This window comes from Mauremys mutica, chromosome 12 (assembly GCF_020497125.1).
Source record: "Mauremys mutica isolate MM-2020 ecotype Southern chromosome 12, ASM2049712v1, whole genome shotgun sequence".
NCBI lineage: Eukaryota > Metazoa > Chordata > Testudines > Geoemydidae > Mauremys > Mauremys mutica.
Window position 1 is genome coordinate 18517066 of NC_059083.1, and position 20603 is coordinate 18537668.

Below are 20603 nucleotides of genomic sequence, written 5' to 3' on the forward strand. Positions count from 1 at the left end.
GGGAGGGGCTCAGGGCTGGGGCAGAGGGTTGGGGTGTGGGGGTGAGGGCCAGAGGTTGGGGTGCAAGAGGGGGTCAGGGCTCTGGGCTGGGGCATTTGGGGTGCAGGAGGGGGATCTGGGTTTTGGGGGGCTGGGGGAGGGGTTGGGATGCAGGAGGGGGTCAGGGCTCTGGGTTGGGGGTGCAGGCTCTGGGATGGGGATGAGGGGTTTGGGGTGCAGGGGGCTCAGGGCTGGGGCAGGAGGTTGGGGTCAAGGAGGGGGTTGGGTTTGGGCTGGGGGTGCAGGCTGTGGGTGGGGCTGGGGATGAGGGGTTGGGGTGCAGGAGGGGGGCTGGGTAGGGGTTAGGATGCAGAGGGGTCAGGGCTCTGGGCTGGGGGTGCAGGCTCTGGGCTACAGCTGGGGATGAGGGGTTTGGGGTGCAGGAAGGGGCTCTGGGTTTGGGGGCAGCTCAGGGCTGGGGCCAAGAGAGGGAAAATTGCTTTTGTAATGAGCCAGCCACTCCCAGTCCCTATTCAAGCCCAAATTGCTGGTGTTAAGTTTGCAAATGAAAAAGCCATTTTCCCTCTCTTGGTATTGACACCTCCTCATCAGTTATTGGGAGTGGACCACATCCAACCTGATTGAATTGGTTCTCCTCTTGGAAGGTAACTCCCTTCTCTTCAGGTGCCAATATGTATTTATGCCTCTATCTGTAATTTTCACTCCATGCATCTGAAGAGGAGGGTTTTTTTACTCATGAAAGCTCATGCCCAAATAAATCCATTAGTCTTTAAGGTCCCACTGGACTCCTTGTTGTATTACTGCGGGCCAGGGTTGTGTGTGATCTCTCTCTACAGGGAAGATGTGATGTGAACACTGGGAACTTCAAAGGACTGTAGCGAACCATGGGCCAGGCAAGAATTGAATTTGGGACAAAGCAGGTCAAGGGGTTTGCCTGGGGAAGCTCTAGGGGGAGGAGAATGCATGTTTCCCAGTTCCACATATGCAAAGCCCAGGCTTTGGCAGCTACGCCCCACCACGGAGAGGGGTGTTGTCTGCTGATCACCTGGAGCGGGAATCTGAGCAACAGAGGCTCAAGCTGGATAAAGGATGGACTGGTCTCTCCATGGGCTGCCTGGTCTGAGCCAAGGCTGTTACAAACTTGTAACCACAGAAACCCCATGTGGGGTGTCAGGGACTGACCCCTAGCAGAGGCCCAGGTGGTTGTTGCAATGGGGGTGATCTCTGCTAGGTGTATTCGTATGTGTGTTGGTTCTTGTTTTTAATATCACAGGTGCTGACTTTCATTTTTCTGGGTGGCTGCTCCACCCCAAAGATGTGCGGGGGGGGGGCTATGAGTTGGGGGGGGGGGAATAGACCTTCCCCTCTTGGGTACAGGACCAGCCCAACCCACTGCAATATGGGGCTTGGCTGGACCCGGGACTTGCCCTAGGTGACCCTAGTGTGCTCCGGAGGCAGGGGGGGCTCCTGCCCATGTGTCTTGTCCTTACTCAGCTCTCACTAAACAGGCCTGAATCGGCCCTGCCCCGGCCTGGGCAGAGGCCAGGTGGCTGCCCTGGGGGAGCTCTCCTGGGTGTGGGGGTCTCACTCTGGCCGGGATGGAGGGATGGGGTGTGTGTTCTCTGCTCAGCCACGGACTGGACTCTACGCTGAGTTCACACAGCCTGGGTCCTGCTGGTCCTTCCCGGCCCTGAGCTCTCTGGCCTGGGGGCAAGGACCAATCATGGCAGCAGCACTGCGGCCCCCTCCTGCCCCTTGGTGGCTGGCTGGCCCCATTCTCCCCCGGGGCTGGGGCTGGGCCACCCCATGGTCTGGGACGGCTCTAACTTTTTTGCTGCCCCAAGCAAAAAAAAAAAAAGAGAGCGCACAGCCCCACTGTAACACCTCTCCCCATGAACGCCAGGCCGCCCAACCCCCCTCCCCCGAGTGCCGCGCCGCCAAAAGCCCCAAGCGCCACACCAGCCCCCAGCCCCCTGAGTGCCATGCCGCCGAAACATGCCCCCCGGCTGAAACAAAAACAAACAAACCCCTCCAGCGCCCACCCGGCCAAACCAAAAAAAACCAACAACAAACCCTTAGCGCCGCCCCACCCCAAGCACATACTTGGTTGGCTGGTGCCTGCAGCCAGCCCTGGCGCCGCCAAAAGCCCCAAGTGCTGCGCCGCCGCAGCCCCTGTCCCCCCAAGCCCCTGCCCCCGAGTGCTGTGCCACCGAAACATGCCCCCCCGCGAGCGCCGCACCGCCCGGCCGAAACAAAAACAAAAAAAAAAAACCCTCCAGTGCTGCCCTGTCAAACCAAAACCAAAACCCGAGTGCCCCCCCACCCCAAGGTGCCGCCCCAAGCATGTGCTTGGTCGGCTGGTGCCTGGAGCCGGCCCTGGAGGTGAAACAGTTACAGACCTTGCAAAGGATCGTGCGCCGCTGAGAGGAGGGAGGCAGCTGGCTCCTCTCAGAGCGACAGGCGCAGAGCAGGGAGGCGGCACTGCCCACGGTCACACACATTGTGGTGGCAACAAAAGCCCCCAAAGAGACATTTCTCCAAAGTGGAGCCAGGATGAAGCCGTAGAATGCCTGGGCCGAGCCAGCATTCCCCTCAGGAGCGCTTGGTGCGGTCAGGCCACGGGACTCGGTGCCTGCCCCATGCAGACACCCCACAGCACCCTGGGAACGTCACAGGTTTATTTTCACTTTGTAACAAAACATTTTAGAAAATTCATTTGAAGCAGCTCCCCCGAACCTGCAGCCCCTGCATGCCTCCAGCCAGCCCCTCCCCCATTTCCCACAAGCCTGCATTGAGTGCTGGCGTCCCCCTGCTTCTGGGCCCCGGCCCCACGCACAGCTGGGCAACTGCAGGGCAGGTTTTGGCTTGGCTGGGCCACAGGGCAGGGCCCAGGGGGTTGGGGCAGCAGATCGGGCAGAACCAGCCAGCAGAAGGGGAGAAAAAGGGGGATCAGGCACTGCCTGGGCACAGCCCCCATTCCCTGAGCCCCACCCCGAGCAGGGCCCTACCCTGCAGGAAGCTCTGCCCCCATGTTGCTACGTGGGACTGGAGAAACCGTGAGTGCTGGCAGCAGCTTCACTCACACTCAGTACCCAGACGGATCCAGCCACCCCCATTCCTGGGCAGTGGCCATGCACGAGTGCGGACTCCGGTCAGGGCCAGGCCAGGCCCATCCCCGCATGCGGGGCGTGGGAGGCACCGGATGCCGGTGCTGTCCTGGAGGCTGGGATGTCACTCAGCAGCATGCACCCGCTGGTGCAGCAGGAGGTTGGAGCTGCGGGTGAAGCCACGCCCGCACTGCGCGCAGCGGAAGGGGCGCTCCCCGGCATGGGCGCGCTGGTGGCGGAGCAGGGCCGAGTGGTGGCGGAAGCAGCGCCCGCAGCGGGGGCACTCGTGGGGTTTCTCGCCCGTGTGCCGCCGGCGGTGCTCCACCAGACTGGCCAGCTGGGCAAAGCGCCGCCCGCACTCAGCGCAGGTGTGGGGCCGGGCGGCCGTGTGGCCCCGCTGGTGCCGCAGGAGGTTGGCGCGGTCGGCGAAGGCCTGGCCGCAGTCAGGGCAGGTGTGGGGGCGCTGGCCAGCGTGGGCACTGCGCTGGTGCTGGCGCAGGTAGGAGCTCTGCGTGTAGCTGCGCCCGCACTCCTCACAGCGGTGGGGGCGCTCGCCCGTGTGCACCAGCTGGTGCCGCAGCAACGTGGCGCTCAGGGCAAAGGCTTTGCCGCAGACCGGGCAGGGGAAGGGGCGCTCGCCCGTGTGCGCCAGCCGGTGCCGGAGCAGGTGGGCGCGGTGGCGGAAGCGGCGGGGGCAGTCGGGGCAGGCGTGGGGCTGTTCGACACGGTGCGTCCGCAAGTGCTGCGCCAGTGTGCAGCGCAGCCCGAAGCTCCTGCCGCAATGAGCGCAGGCGTGGGGGCGCGGGCCGGCGTGGGTGCCCTGCTGGTGCTGCGCCAGGTGGGCGCTCTGCCGGAAGCTCTGCCCGCACTCCCCGCAGCGGTAGGGGCGCTCGCCGGTGTGCACGCGCTGATGCACCAGCAGCGCCGAGCTGCCGGCAAAGGCCTTGCCGCACGCCAGGCAGGGGAAGGGGCGCTCGCCCGTGTGCCCCCGTTGGTGCGCGGCCAGCGCCGCGCCGTCGCAAAAGCCTTTGCTGCAGGTGGTGCAGACGTAGGGCCTCTCGCTCGCATGCAGCAGCTGGTGCCTGGTCAGCGTGGCGCTCTGCCGGAAGCTCTTCCCACACTCGCCGCATTTAAAGGGCCACCTGACGGTGGGGTCTCTGTGCCGCGCCGGCTCTGCATCGGCGCTACCTCCCGGCAGCACCTCCTCCACCCTGGCGCCGCCTCCTGGCACCGCCTCCTCTGCCCCCGCAGCGGGGTCTTTGTGCCACGCTCCTCCCACCAGCTCCACATCAGTGCTGGTGCCGCCCCTTCCCGGTGTAGCGTCCTCTGCCCCGGCCACGCTCGCCAGCCTCTCACCTGCAGGAAGAAATGGACAATCAGGCCTGAGCCATCCCCACAGGAAGACAGGGCCCCAACTACGGCAGTCAGAGCCCCAGGCACCGCCACGTGGCCCCGCCCCTCCCTGGAGGGGGTTTCCGAGCTGGGATTGAAGGGGGCGGTCCCACCTCTTGCAGCTTTTTCAGGCTGCTGCTGACTCAGGCAGGCATCAGCACCACCCCGCTCACGTTCACAGGCCTTTCTTCGCCTCTGTGCGGTCTGGAAATATTATTGGCTTTTTCAGTGAGAGCCAAGACCTGGCTCTCATATGGTTCTGGGGGGCCCTGGCACAGGTGGTGGGATGGGTACCAGGTGCACACAGACCATGGAGAGGATGGCGACAGCCTCGGAGAGGAGCTGGGCCAGGAGGGCTTGCAGGGGTGGCTGTGGGGGTCCCAGCTGCCCCCACCCCTCTCAGCTGGGCTTATTTATCCCCCACCTGTTTGGGGGCTCGGCCAGCTCTCGTCGTCCTCGCCTTTGCTGAGATCTGGGACTTGCAGCTCTTCCCCTCGCTCCATCCGGTATCGGGACTGGGACCCTGCTGGGAGAGAACAGATCAGGTGGGATCCAGGTAAATACCCACCCGGCTCGGCATTCATCTGCCACTCGGGGCTGGCACAGACAGGACAGCCAGGAAACGCCCGCGGAAACACAGGAGGGTCAATTCAGACACAAACAATCAGAGTGGAGGGAGGATGACCCCAGGGCTCCCCGAGCCATAGTGCCAGTGTGGCCCCACAGCCGTTCGCTAACACAGGGGTAGAAATGCCCCTTGAACCAAACTGGCTCTGTGCAGCGCCAGGACTGAGCCTCTGAACGGGACGGGTGGGAAACAGCTGGCCTGGCTACGGCCACCCGGTCTGGTGAACACCAGCTCCGTGCAAAGGAGCAAGCCCGGGAAACGCCAGTTACCTCAGCCCACGTCCCGTGAGCCAACGGCCCCACCGGGGACCCCACTGCATGGGGCAGATCCAGCAATCCCCACGGTCACAAGGAGTGGCAGAGACGCCTGCACTTTCCAGAGTAGACTGTGTACTCAGGCCCTGCAGGGCCTTCCCAAAAGAGCCCCCAACCAGCCCCAGAGCACAGGGCCTGGCCATCAGAGCTCTACGGGGAACAGTTGTGTGATCTTCTGAGCCGCAGAGCCCTGAGCGTGCTCCTGCTGGAAACATGTGACAGCATCACCCCACTGGATTCGGCCTAGCACCTCACACTAATGAGGAAACCCCCCTTACTCCACAGAACGCCCAGGGACCCTGCTCTGCCACCCCTGCCGCTGGGACAGCACCCCAACTCCTTGGCACAAGGAGAGTCTTCGTTCTGTGCTCGTGCAGGGCCCGGCGCCGTGAGGCCTGATCTCCAAACGGCTCTGAGTGCTACTGCTGGCCAAAGAGCAATCGCCAGCTGGTGCTGCCATCGCAAAGCAGCACCTCTCCTGACTCCCCCTCATCATAGGATTGGAAGGGACCTCGAGAGGTCATCGAGTCCAGTCCCCTGCACTCGGGGCAGGACTAATCATTATCCCCAACAGGTGTTTCTCTAACCCGCTCCTAGAAATCTCCAGTGATGGAGATTCCACAGCCTCCCTAGGCAATTTATTCCAGTGCTTAACCACCCTGACAGGAAGTTTTTCCTAATGTCCAACCTAAACTGCCCTTGCTGCAATTTAAGCCCATTGCTTCTTTATCCTCAGAGATTAAAGAGAACAATTTACCTTCTTCCTCAGGGTAACAACCTTTTTATGTACTGTTAGCATGTCCCCTCTCCGTCTTTTCTTCTCCAGACTAAACAAACCCAGTTTTTCAATCTTCCCTCATAAGTCATGTTTTTTAGACCTTTACTCATTTTTGTTGCTCTTCTCTGGATTTTCTCCAATTTGTCCACATCTTTCCTGAAATGTGGCGCCCAGAGCTGAACACAGTATCTAGTTGAGGGCATATCAATGTGGAGTAAAGCGGCAGAATTACTTCTCGTGTCTTGCTTACACCACTCTGGCTAATACATCCCGGAATAATGTTTGATTTTTTGGCAACGGTGTAACACTGTTGACTCATATTTAGCTTGTGATCCACTCTGCCCCCCAGACCCTTTTCCGCAGTTCTCCTTTCTAGGCAGTCATTTCCCAGTTTGTACGTTGTACGACTGATTGTTCCTTCCTATGTGGAGTACTTTGCATTTGTCCTTATTGAATTTCATCCTGTTTACTTCAGACCATTTCTCCAGTTTGTCCAGATCATTCTGAATTCTAATTCTATCCTCCAAAGCACTTGCAACCCCTCCCAGCTTGGTATCATCCAAAAACTTTATAAGTGTGCTCTCTGCCCCATTATCTGAATCATTGAAGATATTGAACAGAACCGGACAGAACCCTAACCCAGAACTGATCCCTGTGGGACCCCCACTCGTTATGCCCTTCCAGCATGACTGTGAACCACTGATAACTACTCTCTGGGAACGATTTTCCAACCAGTTCTGCACCCACCTTATGGTAGCTCAGGGTGGATAAAAATCAATTATTTAAAAAAAATCAGATTTTTTTTATTTAAATCAGATTTTTTTGATAAAATGCTTTTTGAGGAAAAATCCTACCTAATGATAGTTTTAATTAAGATATATTATAGCGCAAAGATATCTCATCATGGAATAGGGATTATAAATTCTAATCCTATAGTATGAGACAATATATTTATGTCATGTTTAAGAAAAGTTTTGTAAATGAGTTCCAGTAGTTCATGGATTAGGGACACAATCTTATGGGGTTCCAGGGGCTTCTGTATAGATTATTTAGGTTAATCTTGCTATCTACCCCCTGGGACTCAGTGCTCAGTCTAGAAGATACCATCAGAGATCCTTAGTTTTGCAGTTCTCAAAATTTGGATTTGTCTCTCCAGAGATAACATGCTTGAATAGATCTGGACAAGGAGAAGAAGTCTGGAGATAAACGTGAGAAGGGAGGGGCAGGCAATAGAAACAAAAGTGAAACTGTTTGAGCAGCATATTCCAGAAGTCTTGAGGTCTTTCTGAGTGTAGCCTTCATTGATTTGAGATCTACCATACCATTCTCTCACTTGAAGGGAAAACCTATAATGGCAGCAGGCCATAAAAGAGACCCAGTTTGGGAATATTTTAGTGAAGTTCCTCTACCTGTGGGTAGGACAGACATGCGTGCAAAATGCAAACAGTGCAACAAAGAAATGCAAGGCCTGGTTGACCAAATGAAACATCATGAGAAGTGTTCCCTCTCAGGAGGAAGCTGCCTTGAAGATGATGAAAGCAACATGCCTGAACATGCAGGATCTTGAGGTTGGTAAACTTTTTTATTTCATACTTCTTTCTTAAGGACTGCCTGTCTTCCTTCTGGACTATTCTTGAATTCTCATGTTTGAGCAAAAAATATAGTTGCTACTCTCTGGTACTATCATTTTAGATGCAGTTGTGATAAAAAATAAATAGCTGAAATAGGCAGATCTTCCTTTTACAGATCTTCCTTCACCTTTAAAGTAGTACTGAGTGTCAGTGAATGCAATGAGTAATACTAAATGAGCAGTATGGTAATAATTAAATAACTGCATTGCCTTATTTCATTTAGGAGAATGCATCCTCAACATACAGGATTCTGAAGACTATCCACCTTCAAGATCACCATCATTTTCTATAGTTTCAGAGTTATCTGCCAATGATAGTGTTTCAGTCACATAATGTATGTTACATAGCCACAGTAGATCACCTGTAGGAAAAAGAAAAAAAAAACTCCATTACCCAGAAACAACCATAGATAAGTTTGTGATAAGAACCGGCAGATTACAAGAAGAGGTAATTGATGAAAAAAATGCTCGGTTTGTTTATGCAACAGACTCTCCTTTCCGTATGATTGAGAACCAACACTTCATTAACGTGGTTCAGTCATTAAGACCAGGATACAGTCCACCCAACAGAGCAGATGTTGCAGGCAAATTGCTCGATAAAATGTATGAAAGAGAAATTGAGCAGTGTGCAAGACGTCTAGGGGGTGAAATTGTTAACCTGAATCTCAATGGGTGGAGCAATGTCCACAATGATCCTGTTATATGATCTTGTGTGACAACAGAAGAAAGGAATGTCTTCCTTACAGAAACAATGGATACATCAGGAAATGCACACACAGCAGAATATGTACAAGAAGTAGCAGTAAAAGCTATAACAAACTGTGAAAAAAAATTCAAATGTCTAGAAGCAGTTTGGTCACAGACAATGCTGCTAATGTATCCAAGATGAGAAGAAATTATTTAGAAGAGAGTCCCAAATTAATAACATATGGTTGCAGTGCTCATTTGATGCACCTCCTAGCCAAAGACATCATTGTTCCAGAAATAAAGGCTAATGTTGAAATTCCAAAATACTTCCCTAACAACCACTTTGCAGCAGCTGCTCTGAAAAAAGTGGGAGGAGCCGAGCTAACTCTCCCACACGACATGGGATGGAACTCAGTAGTGGACTGTTTTGAGCACTAGATCAAGAACTGGCCTAATCAGATGACAGTTTGTGAACAAAATCATGAGAAAATAAATGGCACCGTCACAGCCAAAGTTTGGAAGGAACTGAGTGAGACCTTAAAAAGAGAAATATGCAATGACAGACTTAAATTACAAGCATTAAAAAAACCCAAATGGACAGGCACTATCTCCCGCTCATTTTCTTGCAAATATTCTCAATACTCGGTACCAGGCTCAAACCTTAACTGCTGAAGAAGAGGAGTTGACTATGACATGGACATGCAGCAATCATCCCTCCATAATGCCAACTAGAATAAACTTCAGAGCTAAGGGGGAACCATTCAAGAAATACATGTTTGCTGATTTTGTCAAGAAAGTCACACCAGTGAACCAGTGGAAGTCACTTAAATTCTTGGATTCGGAGACTGCTGAAGTAATAATCTCACTTTTAACAGCAGTAGCTTCTTCTTCTTCTGTCGGTGTAGAAAGACTATTTTCTTCATTTGAACTAATTCATTCCAAATTGAGATAATGTTTGGAACCTGACAAAGCAGGAAAGCTTATTTTTCTTTTCCAGAATATGAAAAAGCAGGAAAATGAAGGTTAAGACGACTGAGTTAGCTACAGAAGCCAGTATTTTAAGTTTTCATGTTGACCTGGTAATGAGCAGTATGGTAATAATTAAATAACTGCATTGCCTTATTTCATTTAGGAGAATGCATCCTCAACATACAGGATTCTGAAGACTATCCACCCAGTCGATTTAATTTTTGTTGGTTTTAATTTTTTTTTTGAAACAATTTTAACAAAAACAAACCTGATTTTAAAAAACGTGAACGTTTAACTACATTTAAAAATTCATATGCTTGTTTTGTTAAAATATTATGTTTGCTGTTGAAGAGAAAAATCCAGAATACATAACATTGTTGTTTTAGTTAAATACAACAATTTAAATGTCTGTCTGGTGATGTTTTCCTCCTAATATAGCATAGCAAGAAATTCCTCCAAATATTAATGATTAATTTGTTGAATTGGAGATAGTTCACATTCCAATGACTTCATAACTATCTGCTTCAATTACCTTTGGTAAACGAAATAACTAATCATTCATTTTCTGATATAACTGTAAAACTAATCTGAAAAGTTTTCAAAATAAATCACTGTTTAAAAATGTGTAGTGTGTACCTTCTAAAAATGAAACCTACATCTATCTCCAAGTTGTGAAGAATATGTATTTAGGTTATAACACCCAACAAGAATGGACTTTTATGTAGAAATCTATGATTTAAGTCAGGAAGACTTGATTTAAACCATGAATTAAATCATGATTTAAATCAATTTGATATAAATCAAATCCAACCTGTCCCCCCATAGAGCCCTGCACAGAGAACACACAACCCCGCACACACACCCCTGCACAGACACCAATCCCTCCCACACAGAGCCCTGCACAGAGAGCACCCAACCCCCCATCATACACACCCCTGCACAGACACCGATCCCCCCTCCCCCACAGAGCCCTGCACAGAGAGCACCCAACCCCCCATCATACACACCCTGCACAGACACCGACCCCCCCCACAGACAGAGCAGCCATACACCCCCTGCACAGACACCGATCCCCCCTCCCCCACAGAGCAGCCATACACCCCCTGCACAGACACCGATCCCCCCACCCCCACAGAGCAGCCATACACCCCCTGCACAGACACCGATCCCCTCCCCCAGACAGAGCAGCCATACACCCCCTGCACAGACCCAGCTCACACACTCCCCCCAGCCCTGCACAGACACAGGACACCCCCTCCCCCACCAGCGCACCGTACCAGCTGTCCCGGAGCTGGCTGGGGGCGGGGCCGATCCCGCGGGCTGCAGCGCTGCACCCCCGGTGCAATGAGTTGACCGACGGGGGGACGGACCGGGCTAGCTGCAGCGAGCCGCCCTGGAGGGGGCTGGGGGCCGCTGGGCTGCGCGCCCCGCCCCGCTTCCGCCCCCCCCCCGCGCTCAGCCCGGCCCCCGCAGGACCCGCCTTTACCGAGCTCCAGTCACAGCCCGCGCCCTCCACCCCGCTCGGCTCCAGCCTGGCCTCGGCTGTTTACCAGGGGCCTCGCCCGCGGGCCGCGGCGCTGCAGCGCGGGGACCCCTAGCGGCCGCCGGGGGCACTGCCGGGGCAGGGCTCGGGCCTCTCCCCGCGGGGCTGGCTGCGCTGGCGGGGCCCTGCCCCACTCCTGAACCTCCCCCTTGCCCCCCATCATCGTCTGGCCAGGCCCAGCGCCTCTGGAAAGTCACTGCTAGTTACAGATCTCAGGGCAAGAGCCCGGGACTGGCCTGCACTGCAAAGCCAGCGGCCTCATTAACGGCCTGTTGATGCCAATACTCCACTACAGAGCAGCGTGTGCCCGGTGGGACGTGACAAACTGCCACCCCACGTAGCATCATGGACCATTAGGGCTGGAGGAGACCTCAGGAGGTCATCATCTAGCCCTAGGTCTCACGGGCCTCCTGCCTTTTGGATACGGCCTGAGCCCTTTGCAGAGGCACCCAAGGGAATTAAATTATCTGGGCAAGATCACTCCCTTAGGGACCTTTGAAAAGCCCGGCTTGGAAGACTTTCGGGGTTGTGAAAAATGCCTGTATATTTAGGTTGTAAATCCGCGACCCTGTGTTCAAATCACTCCACATTTCCCAGGAAAATTCCAGTCTAGATCCAGTCTTGAGGCTGAGCTGGGCTTTTTTGTTTCCAGCCCTACGTTTCTATGATTCTACGTAGCTTTATAATGTTTCTGAAGTAATATGATAAAACAGCCGTATGGCGGGCTAACATCAGATGCACATCTGGGGGCTGTTGTACTAATGGCTTAATAGCTTGTCCGTGGTCAGTATCTAGACACACCCACACATATATAAACACTGTTCTCCCAAGAGCAGGAATGTTTACATTTACAGGAGATAATATATATGGAGATATACCTATCTCATGGAACTGGAAGGGACCCTGAAGGGTCATTGAGTCCAGCCCCCCACCTTCACTAGCAAGACCAAGTACTGATTTTTGCCCCAGATCCATCAGTGACCCTCAAGGATTGAACTTACAACCCTGGGTTTAGCAGGCCAAGGCTAGCCTTGTTCATCTGACCAAACCCCAGCCCAAGATCTGGTCTCATTCATTCAAAGTCCAGTGAAAGTATCTGCGGGACACAGGCGTCTCCTTTCTGGCTTTTCCAAAATTGCTGACTCATGTTGCTGGCAGCTGCTGCTACATTCCGTTCCACTCCACTTCACAGATACAGACTAACAGGGCGGCTACTCTGAATCCACTTCAGTGGAACGTGACCACATCTCTGCACAGCCCAGCGAGCTGGGTCTTTAGGTGCTTGGGGATTTTTAGGGAGAGTAAGGGGGCTAATTAAATGGAAGATCATGAATTTATTGATAGCCAGTCTGGATGTGTGCATTACTAAGGGGAGCAGTGAATGAAAAGAGGAATCCCCAGGCTTAGCACACTAACCCCAGACTGGTCTATCTGGAATTCCAGGAGTGGAAGAAGCTGTGAAAGGGGAGAAATTCTGGGTCCGAGTCTCTGCAGCTGGTTGTAACCGACTGTGCTGACTCCGCCTCAGAGGAGCCCAGGACTCACTCCCCAGGGCCTCACAGAAAGATGGGGGAGAAACAGCAGTAGGAGCAGCCCCTGAAAGGCAATGGAAACCCAGACGGGTCAGGAGAAGTGTCCAGTGAAGGGAGACTACAAGAGGATCTGGAAAAGCAAAGACCCAGAGACAGGCCTGTGTGAGGCTGACCCATTATGGAGCTACAGCAATCGCTCAAAAGGTCAATTTGCAGTTGAATTCGGATTTCATTGTTAGCCTGATTTACTCTCCCTTTCAGGGCCGTCCTTAGGGTTTATGGTGCCCCTATGCCCAAGGTTCGCATGTGTATTTTAGATAAGGGGGGGGTCTTTTGAAGGATGTATATAAAAAACGATATGGCTGAAAATCCAAGCATTTAAAGGCTAAAGATGAATACTCAGATTGCACATCTAAAAATCTATGCAAGGATTTTTTAGAGAAGTGATTTTATTTTTCGGAGGAGGAGGGGCTCCATCTCTGCCCCAAGGCCCCACCCTTGCTCCACCTCTTCCCATCCCAGCCCCCAGTGCCCTACCTTCACTCCACCTCTTTTCTTTGTAGTTTTTCACTGTAAGAATCAATGCTTGCTTATAAAGGGCTGTGGAGTAATTTATAACTGCTGGCAATAACAGCTGTTCCTAGCCTCTGGAGAGACACCGAGGTGCGGACACTAGCCTGTTTAGGCCGTCTGGCTTGCTGGGGGAATGTTACACTGTAAGGCAGGGAACTGTGGAGCCTGGAAAAACCCTGGTCGGGAGGGAGAGAGACGTGGGGCTCTGCCCAAGAGAGGTGATGGCTGAGGAGCCAGGAGCCTAGAACGCGTGTCCTCGAGGAACCACAGAGGAGGAATATAGCTGCAGTTGCCCTGGACTGTGACAGTCCCATCTTCCCAAAGCAGAGGAGAATAAGGCCACATGATTCTTTATTTGGCCAGGGGGAAAAATCCAGACTCTCACTTTCCACGTAACGGCCTTACAGGGGAGGAGGAAGGTTTGCAAAGGAAGCAGATCGGTAGCACGTAATCCTGTGGAGCTGGCAGAGAACCAAGGAAAACAGAGACTGGGGTGGAGGGAAGAATGCCGGGGGATTAAAAAAAACAACAACCCTGGAACTACAGGAGAAAGAAAACCAGACAAAAATCAAACATGAGCACATCATTTTTTTAAAAATTTTTTTTAAATGCATCAGATTAAGTGGGTTCCAGCCCATGAAAGTTTATACCTAAAGAAACGTGTTAGTCTCTAAGGTGCCACAAGAGAGGGGCAAGGTTGCAAGGTTATTTTAGGGGGTTCGAGGTATTGCCACCCTTACTTCAGTGCTGCTGCCTTCACAGCTGGGTGGCCAGAGAGTGAATTTGGTAGGGCCCTAACCCTAGTGGGGGTCAGGTGTGGCACAGTCAAATATAGTGATTGTACCCTCTGAAGGATAAACAGCAGCAACTTTTCTTTAGTCACATTGATGGATTTAAAGTGCAGGGTCCCAGCAGCTGGATCACAGGCACTGACTCTTGTTTCTCCCAGTGGGGGCTTCACCCCTGCTCCACTCTCCCTCCACCTCTTCCCTCCCCCGAGGTCCCTCCCGCCACTTGCTCCTCCACTGAGCACCTCCTGCTAGCCGCTTGCGGATCCGCAGCCAGCCCTGCAGGTTCCGGAACAGTTGAGGAAAAAGCAGATGCTGAGAGGCTCTGGACCACCTTCACTTGCACAGAAACAAGATACAGCACGTCACTAGCACCCCCACTCCCCTGCTGCCTCAAATACGTTGAGTAGAAAAGTCGGGGCGGGGGTTGCGTGTGTCCCTGTGCATACAGTAGCACTTCAGCTGAGCTCTGACATCTCCGCTTGCCCTTGCGCACCATTCTCCTTTCTCAGCGTAAGTCCGGCAGGCTTGCTGCAGATCCAGTATCGCACCGTGTCGCACCAAGAAGAGGTGACGGCTTCATCGTTCAGATACGCGCACTCACCCTGTGCTCTGACTTCGAACCTGCATTGCAAGCACCACGGAATTAAAGTCAAGGCTTCATATTCTATGCAGCACGGCGGACAGAAAGCAAGCGGCTAGGGCCTCTACGTTATGAACACCGTCCCCTTTCACTTTTGTGTAGTCCAGTTAGTCCAACATGCCTGGCTATGGTTCACATTCAACGCTGCTCTCCAATTTTTAATTGCACTGTGATGCACCATTTTGGTGCAAAGTTCCAAACACAATTGCATCACAGAAGTTGTCAAGGGAAACTGGGAAGCAGCTAGGATAGGAACAGCTGGGGCTTTTCTTATCTAGGAAAATACTGAGTTTTGGGACCCAGCGAGCAGTTGAAATGTTTGTCACCAGGAAGGGGATGCATCACCTTTGTCTCTCCCCATTTTGGGGACATGAAGGAGAGGACTAAATTTGGGGAAGGGGGTTGATTTTTTCTTGCACAACGCCAGCAATCCTTGATAGCAACAATCTGCGCCAGGATCTGGGACTTCATCCAGTGGCGATGGGGAAGTTTGCTGGCTTGATGCTTCTGTTAAGATGGTCAGCAGCAAAACAGTTACGTGTGGATGTTGAAAACGGCCTTAGTAGGGTTGGGTTAAGTCCAGCTTGAATCAGCTGAGCTATTAAGGCTCGTCTCAGAGTTATCACAACAGCAATTCTCTCCATTTCCTCAGGGATACGTTTTACTACTCAAAGCAGTTCAACATCAAGCGAAGAACTAAACCGGGCCCTGCCTCCAGCAAGCACCTACCTGCTCCCGCCAGCTCTCAGCGGAGCAGTTTGCTGGCCTTTAAATTAAGCCTGCAAGTCACCTGATCCTCTCTTGTGATCCCTGGCCTCAGCCCCATCAGCTGGGAGGCAGCTAACGAGTCACATTTGTGGCTAAGCCAATTTCCCTGATAGCCCCCCCTCCGTCCCCATTGACAAGGAAGAGAACTCACCAGTGATTGAATTCGGTGCCGTTGGTCCATTTCCACACCTGGCCCGGTTCCCTCCGGAGGCCGATCCAGTGCTCAGAGAGGTCTTTATGGCGCTTAATGAAAGCCTTTCCAAAAGGGGAAGTGACAGACATTATTCACCACAACCTGCATTCGAGTCTCTCTGTGCTGCTGACGGGGCCCAGTGCAGTTTGCAGCGCTGTTCTAGCTGCCAGCGACGCCAAAGCCTCCTCGTTAAGGCTGGGGCCTTACCAAAGCCACGGCCGTGAAAAACGCATCACGGACCATGAAATCAGTCCTCCTCCGTGAAATCTAGCTATGTGGGGGGAGGGGCAGGTCCGGGGGCGCCCAAGCTGGGGGCTACTACCATGTCCCCATCTCCAGCTGCTAGTCCCCGGGATGGGGAGGGACAGGACTTACTCCTCCCTTGCACAGCGGCTCTCAGGGGAGATCAGACTCCCTCTGGGTACCTCCTCCAGGGCTGGGTGGAAGCTCCAGGGCTTCCTGCAGCCGTAAGAGGTTGCCAGAGGTGGAGGTAGAGGTGGATCTGATCTCCCCTGTGCTGCTGGGAGCGCCCTGCAGCCGGGGCAGGTACCCAGAGGTAGGTCTGAACTCCCCTCTCAACTCCTGCCTGCAAGCAGCTGTGCAGGGGAAGAGCACGTCCTGTCCCTCCCCAGCCCACCCGGGGCTAGGAGCTGGGCTGGGGGAGTTATGGGGGAGATCAAACCCACCTCCACCTCTGCGGGGGGTGACGGGGGGGTACGGTCAGGAGTAAGGCAGGGGAACAACCCTCAAAAGTTTGGGGACCACTGCTCTAAAGTCGGAAAGGGTCTCCCACCATTTCCTGAGGGGTGTCGATCCCAGCCAGGGAGGCGCCGAAGGAGGAGCAGTTGCTCTGGCTGTTGTTCCAGTCCCCTTCGGCCTCGGAGAAGTAGTAGCATTTCCCTCCGTACCCGACCCAGCCGTCCGGGCAGCAGCCGGCAGCGGCTGGAGGATCTGGACCAGCTGAAGGTGGGTTAGACGATTTTCCTACTGAAACTGAGAAAGTCAAACAGGGTCAAAGATTCGCTCCCTCTCTGTATGGGGGAGGGGAGGGGTAAGGGGCAATAAATGTTCTCAGAACCAGAGACCCCCATTAAACCAAGGATAGTGCAGCTGCTGCTCCGGGCCTCAGTTTCCCTCTCCAAGGTCGGCCTCCTCAGCTTCCCAGCCACTGCTCTGTGCTGCAGATGGAGCTTCACCCTCCGTTCAAGTCCACGACAAACGTATCCCCCCTTCCAGGTTGCCAAGGGTCCAAATTAAGAAGACCCAAACAAACGAAGAAAGGTCCCGCCGAACCTCAGGACTTCCCTTCAGCTCAGCCTCTGGGCCCAGTTCCCAGGACTTTTCCTTACAGATCCTTGCTCAAGGCCTTCCTAAGGGAGCCTGCCTGGTCCCCGTGTTCCCGCTCTCAGTCCCTTTATAAGGCCCAGGTGATCAAGCTCTCACTTGACCCTCCTTAGTCTCCCTACCTCTGGCTAGGAAGCAACTAATTAACCATGGCGCCGGTGGGGCTGGCCCCATCTCCCCTTAAAGGGACCAGTTGCCCCGTGACACGTTGATGCCATTTCATGTTACTGATTGTCACAGCGATTCCAGACCCTGTTTATGGTAAATCTCTGCCCCCCATCTACCATAGGCACCGACTTCCTGCATTCCCGGGGAGGGGGGGTGCTCGACCTCCACTCTGCCCCAGGCCCTGCCCCCACTTCACCCCCTCCCAAGCCTCCACCCCTCCTCTTCCTGCCCCATCTCTTCCTGCCCCCGCCCCAGCACCTCCTGCATGCCTCCGAACAGCTGATCGTGGGAGGCGCTGGAAGGGGCGGGAGCAGCTGATCCGCGGGGCCCACTGACAGGTAGGAGGCACTGTGGAGGGGGGGCATCAATCTGTGGGGCTGCCGGTAGGTGCTGAGCACCCACTATTTTTTTTTCCGTAGGTGCCCCATCCCCGGACAGGAAAGGGCGCACAGGAAGTTTCTGCACCGAAACCAGCACCTTAACCCTTGGACCATCCTTCCTCCCATGAAAGCCCCTCAGAAATGGTAACTGGCTGTTCCACTCTCCAGAGCCTGCCTTCAGCACAACCTAGGAGACTCAAATGAGCGGGCATGACCGACAGTCGACTGTACCATCAATATAAACAGAGGCGAATCAGTGTCAGCAGCACTTTAGCTCACTTGACTTTTCAAGGTGATGCGTCCTGGCTGAGACCAACCTCTGACAGGCTCCTGGAACTGTCTATACAAAAGGTGGAGAGAATAAAAAAGGGGAGATTTCTTTTCTCCCCTCGGGTGGCAGAAAAAGGGGGCTACACAGTAAAACTAGCTGAAAACCCTCAATGAAATGCAACCCTTTCACTGCAGTAGAGGAGGTACAGGGATGGTTCCACCGATGGATAACACTAGACAGCTGATTTAAAGAGCCAGTGATGAAGTAGTAAGAGGAAGGAGCGGAAGCTGGAGGCCGGGGAGGTGTGAATATGTGACTGTGACAGCTCCAAGGCAAACCAGGAAGCGCAGAGACTGAGGGCTAGGAACTTACCAGCCAGAACAATGATGATAATGATCAAAACTATGAAGACTCCAGCTACGAGAGTCTGGAACTTGCGGTTACATGAATAACCTAAAATAGGAAGAGAAAAACAATTAGTGCCCTTAGGGGGAGCGGTGTTATCTAAATAGTAACAGAAATGATTTGATTTCCAGTGAGACAAGGAGTGTGAGGTAATAGGTTTTATTGGACCCATTTCTGTTGGTGAAAGAAACAGCATTCGAGCTACACAGACACCTTCTTCAATTCTGTGTAAGCTCGAAAGCTTGTCTCTCTCAGCAACAGAAGTTGGTCCAATAAAAGATATCACCTCCCCTGGCTTGTCTCTGTAATGTCCTGGGACCAACATGGCTACAAGTACATTGCAAACAACAATGGTTGATTTCCAGTAACATCTAGAGACTCCAACTGAGATCAGGGCCCCGTTGTGCCGGGCGCTGCACAGACACAGGGAGAGACAGTTCCTGCCCCAGCTGAGATCAGGGCTCCGTTGTGCTGGGCGCTGCACAGACACACAGCGAGAGACAGTCCCTGCCCCAGCTGAGATCAGGGCACCGTTGTGCCGGGCGCTGCACAGACACACAGCGAGAGACAGGCCCTGCCCCAGCTGAGATCAGGGCCCCGTTGTGCCGGGCGCTGCAAAGACACACAGCGAGAGACAGTCCCTGCCCCAGCTGAGATCAGGGCCCCGTTGTGCCGGGCGCTGCACAGACACACAGGGAGAGACAGGCCCTGCCCCAGCTGAGATCAGGGCCCCGTTGTGCCGGGCGCTGCACAGACACACAGCGAGAGACAGTCCCTGCCCCAGCTGAGATCAGGGCCTCGTTGTGCCGGGTGCTGCACAGACACACAGGGAGAGACAGTCCCTGCCCCAGCTGAGATCAGGGCCCCATTGTGCCAGGCGCTGCACAGACACATAGGAACAGATTCGAGTCCTCTGTGGATCTGGCACAAGGGGGCCTGTAACACACACTGACCAGAGAAGTGGTTCTCAAGCTGTGGCCCATGTGACATCCTCAGGGCCATACAGGTAGTATGGGATGCAGCCAACAATGGTAAATAAGTTGAGAATGACTAGACTAGAGAGTTGCATACACACAGACCAGAATAAGAGAGTCCACAGGGGGGTTGTACTGGGGTAGGTATATCCGTTTACATTCACATCTTAGTGTATACGGGGATAACTTTCCCATGTGGCCAAGCCCTTAGCCTCTGTCTCTTCCGCTAACCATTTCCTAGAGAGTGAGGGTTCAGGGTGCTTGTCTACACAGGAGAATGTACTGGTATAGGTCACGCCTGTAATATTATACCACTATGGTTATACCAGGCTAGCTCCCCATGAAGATGCATTTATTCCAGAATAGGAGTGTTCACACAGGGAGTTATACTGGTATAACTATAATGGTATAATTATACTGGTAAATTTCTCTGTGAAGACAAGTCCCAAGTTACCTGGTTCATCTCCTCTGTCCGGGTGTCCATTACAATTAAGAGGCTCCGTCAGCTGCTGAAGAGAATTCTCTCCTCCTCCCTCTGTGTTTTCATTGCCATTAAGACGTTCTTCCATTTGCAGTTTCCCCCCAGAACGATCTCCGTGTCCTCTCTCTGAAAGGCAGGGGCACAGGCATGAGCTAGCAGCATGAGCGTGCGTACGCAGGAGACCGACAGCGCTTGTGCAGGCCCTGCCGCCATGGCTATGCGGCTCTTGTTACTGGAGCTAGCTCTGGTATTCTAGCTCCGTACGGCTTCACAAACTGCAGTCACACCTCCCAGCTGCAGTGGAGACGTAGCCTAAAGCCCAGGCAAGAGGTGAAGCACAAGGTACCAATGAGATAGTTATGCGCAGTGGGCTGGGCAGTGGTCACAGCAATCCCGCTGCCTGACCGTGGCCATGTGGTGTGTCAGCAGCAGGGCAGGAATTTGGGTGTTTTTCTCCTTGCCCCAGCTACTGGAATATGTGATTGTTTCAGTTTTCATTAAAACAAACGTACAACCCCCCCCCCCCTCAAAGTGTCTAGCCCCCGTGCTCGGGGAGAAAAACTCGAGGCCGTGATGCGAGGGCAGCTCCAGGCTAGGAGAAGACCCGCCGGGGTGACTTTTAAACCTCATTGCTTCGTTTTAGGCCAATCTCGTGATGACGCGTGATTTTTGGCCCCTTGGGGTTGGTGATACTGTCTCATCTGCATGTCGCCCAGCCACACCTCACCCCACCCTAGGGTGACCCGATGTCCCGATTTTATAGGGACAGTCCCGATTTCTGGGTCTTTTTCTTATATAGGCTCCTATTACCCCCCACCCCTGTCCTGATTTTTCACACTTGCTGTCTGGTCACCCTACCCCACCCCACCCAGCTCAGCCCGGCCCCTCTCCCCCCAGGCACCCCCCTCCCAGGACTCCCCCTCCATACAGCCCCCCCGCCTCACTCTGCAGTGCGCAGCCGCAGTGCTCAGGCACCGCTTCGGCTGTTGCATTCTGTCCCCTTCGTCGCCCCGTAGGACGTTCGTCGCCGTTTCG

At 53.6% G+C, this 20603-nt stretch overlaps 2 protein-coding genes across 2 annotated transcripts; both read right to left on the reverse strand.

Annotated features, from left to right (window-relative positions):
• Positions 1–3231: 3231 nt before the first annotated feature.
• On the reverse strand, positions 3232–10855 carry LOC123346611 (zinc finger protein 501-like). The gene is made up of 3 exons (XM_044984087.1): positions 10783–10855; positions 4924–5025; positions 3232–4463 (listed from the first exon to the last, which is right to left on the reverse strand). Exons 2-3 carry the CDS (start codon positions 5000–5002, stop codon positions 3232–3234), a joined length of 1311 nt encoding a protein of 436 aa, XP_044840022.1. The 5' UTR covers positions 5003–5025; positions 10783–10855.
• A 3382-nt stretch (positions 10856–14237) lies between these two features.
• On the reverse strand, positions 14238–19282 carry LOC123346612 (early activation antigen CD69-like). The gene is made up of 5 exons (XM_044984088.1): positions 19246–19282; positions 18081–18161; positions 16339–16538; positions 15504–15607; positions 14238–14565 (listed from the first exon to the last, which is right to left on the reverse strand). The coding sequence occupies exons 1-5, from the start codon at positions 19280–19282 to the stop codon at positions 14400–14402; spliced, it is 588 nt and encodes a 195-aa protein (XP_044840023.1). The 3' UTR covers positions 14238–14399.
• Positions 19283–20603: the final 1321 nt, after the last annotated feature.

Bases quoted from the DNA above. Each gene is read 5' to 3' on its own strand.
- LOC123346612 (XM_044984088.1), bottom strand. From the start codon at position 19,282: ATGGGAAAGTTATCCCCGTATACACTAAGATGTGAAT. The intron at 16,539-18,080 runs GTAAGTTCCTAG...TGACTTTCTCAG, and splicing joins TATCATCATTGTTCTGGCTG to TTTCAGTAGGAAAATCGTCT. The intron at 15,608-16,338 runs GTGGGAGACCCT...CCTTTTGGAAAG, and splicing joins TCGACACCCCTCAGGAAATG to GCTTTCATTAAGCGCCATAA.
- LOC123346611 (XM_044984087.1), bottom strand. From the start codon at position 5,002: ATGGAGCGAGGGGAAGAGCTGCAAGTCCCAGATCTCAGCAAAGGCGAG. The intron at 4,464-4,923 runs GTGGGGGATAAA...TTCTTCCTGCAG, and splicing joins CTGGCCGAGCCCCCAAACAG to GTGAGAGGCTGGCGAGCGTG.